Source organism: Nymphalis io, chromosome 10 (assembly GCF_905147045.1).
Source record: "Nymphalis io chromosome 10, ilAglIoxx1.1, whole genome shotgun sequence".
Classification (NCBI taxonomy): Eukaryota; Metazoa; Arthropoda; class Insecta; order Lepidoptera; family Nymphalidae; genus Nymphalis; species Nymphalis io.
In genome coordinates this window covers 8,490,991-8,496,990 of record NC_065897.1, presented here as the reverse complement: position 1 = coordinate 8,496,990, position 6,000 = coordinate 8,490,991, and the positions used below count along the sequence as shown (strand labels likewise).

The 6,000-nt window shown below is 32.5% G+C and overlaps 1 protein-coding gene across 1 annotated transcript; it reads left to right on the top strand.

The window, feature by feature from the left end:
• Positions 1-4,588: 4,588 nt before the first annotated feature.
• Positions 4,589-5,308, top strand: LOC126771394 (histidine-rich glycoprotein-like). The gene has a single exon (XM_050491259.1). It carries the CDS (start codon positions 4,589-4,591, stop codon positions 5,306-5,308), a length of 720 nt encoding a protein of 239 aa, XP_050347216.1.
• Positions 5,309-6,000: the final 692 nt, after the last annotated feature.

Sequence of the window (6,000 nt, the reverse complement as noted above, 5' to 3'; positions counted from 1 at the left end):
ATTTCACAAAAATCCAAATAACAAAGAGGACCCTAGAAGTCTTAATTTGTCCTTTAAGTAGGAAATATTAAATTAATTAATAACCCATAATATTACAAAACTGTGTGGTTTATATTTCAATAGTAATACCATCTGTTTTCTTAGAGGATCAAACTAATTCCTTCTCATACCAACCGATGTTTTTTAACTTGTATTCTCTTTTTCCGAAAAATTTCATTATATAAAAATGCTACTACATATTATTTTGGTATTATAAGTAAAAATAATTTAAATATTCCTTACAATATTTTAAGATGACCTTAATTATATATAAAAAACGGCTCGTGTATCCAAAAATAATTTTCAACAATTTATCGATTTATCAATGGAATATATATTTAATTTAATTCTCCTCGACGTAGATATGACACTTAAAACTTTCGAAAAAGAAAAAATGTAAGTACAGCTTATTTAAATGTTAACTCAGATTATATTATAAAAGCCGAGATGGCCTAGTGGTTAGAACGCGTGAATCTTAACCGATGATCGTGGGTGCTTGCTCGGGTTAGAACCACTGAATTTTCATGTGCTTAGTTTGTGATTATAATTCATCTCGTGCTTGACGGTGAAGGAAAACATCGTGAGGAAACCTGCATGTGTCTAATTTCATTGAAATTATGTCACATGTGTATTCTACCAACCCGCATTGGAGCAGCGTGGTGGAATAAGCTCTAAACCTTCTCCTCAAAAAGGGAGAGGAGGCCTTAGCCCAGCAGTGGGACATTAACAGGCTGTTACTACTACTACAGATTATATAACTTGCTTCTACATTTTATAACCAAAGTCACTCTGAGTGTAGTTTTCAATCTAAACATATACTTAAATTGAAGAAATACCTAATATCACCTCTCAAATTAATTTTCTTACTCACTATAATATATCTTGTGTAAGAATAGAAATAATATATTTTATGAAATACTATAAATTGTAACAAATAAATAAAGAATATAGCCCATTTCAATCGATGTAAGAGTTAAAATAAACAAACCTTAGATTTACAAATCGCATACGATTTGCTAAAATTACTCGTCGAATAAATAATAAATTAATCAAAATGATACTTGAAAATGGTATATGAAATAAATATGTACAAGATATTTTTTTTTTATTTCCATTACTCATCGTGACGAACTGAGTAATGAAAATAATATATTTGTTAACATTTTAGTGAACTAAGAAACAGAAACGTTTCAGGTTATTCATTTGTATTTTCAACTATCATGCCTTTATTACGATGAAATAAAATAAGATTTAAAATATATACATTCATTCAATGAACGAATTCATTCGATCCAATTAAGTAAGAACTTCTTTGTACACAAAATTGGCAATCCATCTGTAGAAAGAGATTGCATAAGTTGCTCGGACAACTCACCCTGGAGCAAGCCTCGTAATATTTTCCGTGCGAGAAACAATGTTGTCTTAATAAATATATATTTTCAAAGCCAACAGCTATTCTGTAAGAACTCACTTCGTTTATATTACTCGTGAAATGTTGAAAACCGACTTACGGTGATAAGCTGTTTTCATGCACGTATACTTTAAATTATACACTTATTATAACCGATGTCTCATATCATTTTCGAGCTGAACACGATCGTTTCTATGAATGTATTCTTACATAATAGCTCTACTGTCTTTGATTTTTTTTACAACTAGTTTTGCCCGCTCGCGTAGAATAATGGCCCAGTGGTAAGAAAGCGTGAAGCTTAACCGAAGATCGTGGGTTCAAACCCGGGCAAGCACCACTGAATTTTCATGTGCTTAATTTGTATTTATAATTCATCTCGTGCTTGGCGGTGATGGAAAACATTGTGAGGAAACCTGCATGCGTCTAATTTCACTGACATTCTGCCACATGTGTATTCCACCAACCCGCACTGGAGCAGCGTGGTGGAATAAGCTCCAAACTTTCTCTTCAAAAAGGGAGAGGCCCTTATTCTCGCAGTGGGACACTCACAAGATGTTACGGTAGAATTTAAAATCAAATATCTTTATTTTTACGGAGACAAATGAGAATTAAATACCAATAAAATGTACTTGTAACGGGTAGGTGAGTAGTGTTTATTTTTGTGCATTCTTTCAAAGGTTCTTCACTTCGCCAGAATAACACATTTATCGTACTCGTTTGGCAAAAGCCGACGATAGTTTAGATCGTTTTCGAGAAGGCATTACAAATTTTAAGTACTTTGCACAATGATGCACGATTTTTTTTAGCATTGTACTGAAATATGAAATGAAAATACAACAATATATTTAAGGTTATAATGAAATTGTTACTTTTATGAAAAAATAAATTATTATATTATACTATTGGAAAAGCCATTTAGCAAAGGGGCGCCTTTTGTACACTGTTCTTATTTGTTGTAATTTATATATATAGTTATATTATAGTTATATATATAACTATATATATAGTTAATATAAAATATGCTTCTGAACGTAAAAAATTACTTTCGGATAACTCGCTGCATTTTTGTTCTTTCATAAATAATATTAATTATATAATCATCATACTTTCGTCTAAGCCGTATGCTGAGAAGAATTATATTTTAAATGGGTCAATTGGATGAAGTAGAATAGTCGTGCACACATATGTACATTTCAGATTCAGACAATTTTCACAATTCAATGCGCCCATACGGTGAAAATTTTAATTAAATGATTACTGTTGTTGTAAGATAAAATTAATATAACTAAAACGCTAAATAAGCGATGTATTTTATTTAAAAATAGTAACAATTGTAGTCATTCTATCAACGTGTCTCAGAGTAGTTACTTAGGACAGCGTGTGCGGTCTAGCGGAAACGGTGGCGCAAGAAATCTATCAAAAGAATTTTACTTAAATAAAACATAGAAAACGACGAGGGCGACGCCTTCACTACCTCACCTTGACACGACACGGCCTTGACTTGGGAGAAAACGCTTTGTGTCATCCCTTCAAGATTAAAATTTAATAAAATGACGTTGAAATCCAAACACATGAAACACTATAAGGGATCTTTGTTCATTATAATGTTAACAAATTACATTTTATGTTCCCTAAAGGAGCACGATAACGACCATAGAATCTTTGAATTATGTCTTAAATCCTCTATCTTCTCCAATATCCAATTACATGATCTTATACCCAATAACATGCATGATAAGACAATATACATACGAAATAGTGTGCAAAGTTTTAAATGGGAAATTTATAATCATTTACTATGTTATATTAGAAAGCTTTTATTATAAATACGAAAGTATCTACATAGACAACATGGTCAAATGGTTTAAAATAGCTTCATACAACTATTATATGAATTTTGTTTTTCATTCAGCAAGCCCTGTTCATATCTCATTGACGTCACTAGAATATCAAAGATGACCCATAACACCACACACTTCGAACTCTTATAGCATTGCAAATATTATGGTACTTGTGTCCTCGACCTTTATGCAAATTTTATTAAGTAATATTGGACTAACTCAGCCTGAATTAGTCTAATTTATATAAAAATGAATACTAAAAATTCTTTTTAGTATTCATTTTTACATAAATCAGATCCATCTATAATAATACCTCTCACGTTAAATTACTACAATAATTTTCGTTGTTCTTTATTTATGTATACAATTAAAAAGCGTTTCATTTCAACAGAGTTAGGAACCTTGAGCTCTTACAACGTGTATGCAAAATTTGGTGATGATCGGTTGTGTAGTTCAGATGCGAAAGCGTAACAAATAAGCAAACTCAACTTTATTGGTGGTAGGGCTTTGTGCAAGCTCGTCTGGGTAGGTACCGCCCACTCATCAAATATTCTACCGCAAAACAACAATACTTGATATTGTTGTATTCCGGTTTGAAGGGTGAGTGAGCCAGTGTAATTACAGGCACAAGGGACATAAAATCTTAGTTCCCAAGGTTGGTGGCGCATTGGCTATGTAAGCGATGGTTGACATTTCTTACAGTGCCAATGTCTAAGGGCGTTTGGTGACCACTTACTATCCGGTGGCCCATATGCTCAATTCATAAATTATATCAAATATAATTTACTGACTCGACTGTATAAGATTAAACATTATTCATTATAACGAAGTATATATCCCGCGGGACAAGTTAACCTGTAATGCCTGATTATTTAGATCATTTTGTTAATTAAAATAAATATTAATGTTAGAATAAAACAATTATAATTTAAAGAAGTTTTTGGATATGATATGAGATTTATACCAAAGCAAATAAAATATTAAAATAAGCAACCTTCAATTTATATCAGCATTCGCTTTGTACTTATAATTAGCTCTTACAATAGATATACCAATTCAAATTAAGAAGGTAGGTATATAACAATGTAAATGAGAAACATACCAGAATATATAACAACAAAGAGTAATTTATCTTTATCAATGATTTAGGTCACTTGCTCCGTCGTGACCGTCATTTTCAATTTACCCTGACATTAAAGACAACGCGGTGTGGTATTGGCAATACTATATAAGCTGCAAGAAATAAGCAACATGCATCATTTGGCAACAAGCCTACAGCAACCAGGAGAATAGGAACATGAAAGGAATTGTTTTATTTGGTTTATTGGTGGTAGCAGCGACAGTGCTAGCTAAAAATGTTCGCCACAGGAGAGAAGCTGATCTTGAAGAAGCCGCATCACATCTTTGGGAAAAAGGATCTGGTGGTAAACACCATGGGAGTCATCATAGCGAAATAGGTGGATCTGACGAGAAAGGCTATAAGGGCTATCACACCCAAGACTCCGGCAAAAAAGGTCACACCCTTCATGAGGGAAACAAAGGGTATTTCGGAGAAAGTGGAGGCCATAAAAAAAACCATCACCACGACGATGGGTACTTTGACGAACATCATAGTGGAGAAAAGGGCGAAAAAGGACACAGCTTCGAAGAAAAGGGGCATTTTCATAAAGGACACTCCACCAAGGGTCACCATGGAATTCATAAATTAGACGAGTTCAAGAAAGACAAACACTTCCATGATAAACATGGTGAATCAGGTTTTGATGAAGGCTACGGTGGTTATCACCAGGAAGGTGGTTACAAAAAGGGAGGCGACTTCCATAAAGGGCACAGTGTAGGCGATTTCTATGAAAAAGGATATGGGGAAAAAGTACATCACGAAAAAGGAGGTCACCACCATGAAGAAAAAGGTCATAAAGATGAAGGTGGCAACGACGAATACTGGGGGCAGCGTGCAGAACACGGTAGCAAAGGATCTCATGAGGACCACAAAGGTTGGGGCTGGAAGGGACTTTAATAATTTATATCAATAGATATTCCGTGATACAAAACGATTAAAAGAATATTTTTGTTATTGTTGATTTTTTTGTGATATGTAAATAAATAAATATTTTGGTAATTTATTAATATTGTAAAATTGCTTTTCTTTTACACTTTCTGTCAACGCATAAAACTACCTTTTACAAATATTGATAAAACAATTTAAGTTTGTTTCAATAGGAGAAAAGAAATGACTGTCATTAAATTCTTATTACCTGAAACATAAATATAAACATTTCCCACAATATTTTAATATTTTTTAGAATGATAAGTTGATTCAAATTCAATCTACAAAATAAATAATTAGGTAATTCAGTTAATCTACTCCTAACTCCCAGCAAAATATAACGTGTCAAAAAATTATATATATTAAAAATAAATTGTATAATTTTGACAAAGGTTTTTCGTTCGTCTTTCGCTATATAAATATCATGTTTCATATTGATTGAGAGAAAAGTTCAGTACATTATAATTATACGTGAAAACTAAATTTTATACTAAAATCATTACAAAAACGAAGAAAATCCGTAAATCGACCTAGTTGCTATTATGTAAAAAAAAATTTGCTCATCTTTGTAGTTGCGTTCATTTAGTAACAGCCTGTGAATGTCCCACTGATAGCTAAGGTTTTCTCTCTTTTTTTTGGGGAGAAGGCTTGATATCTTATTA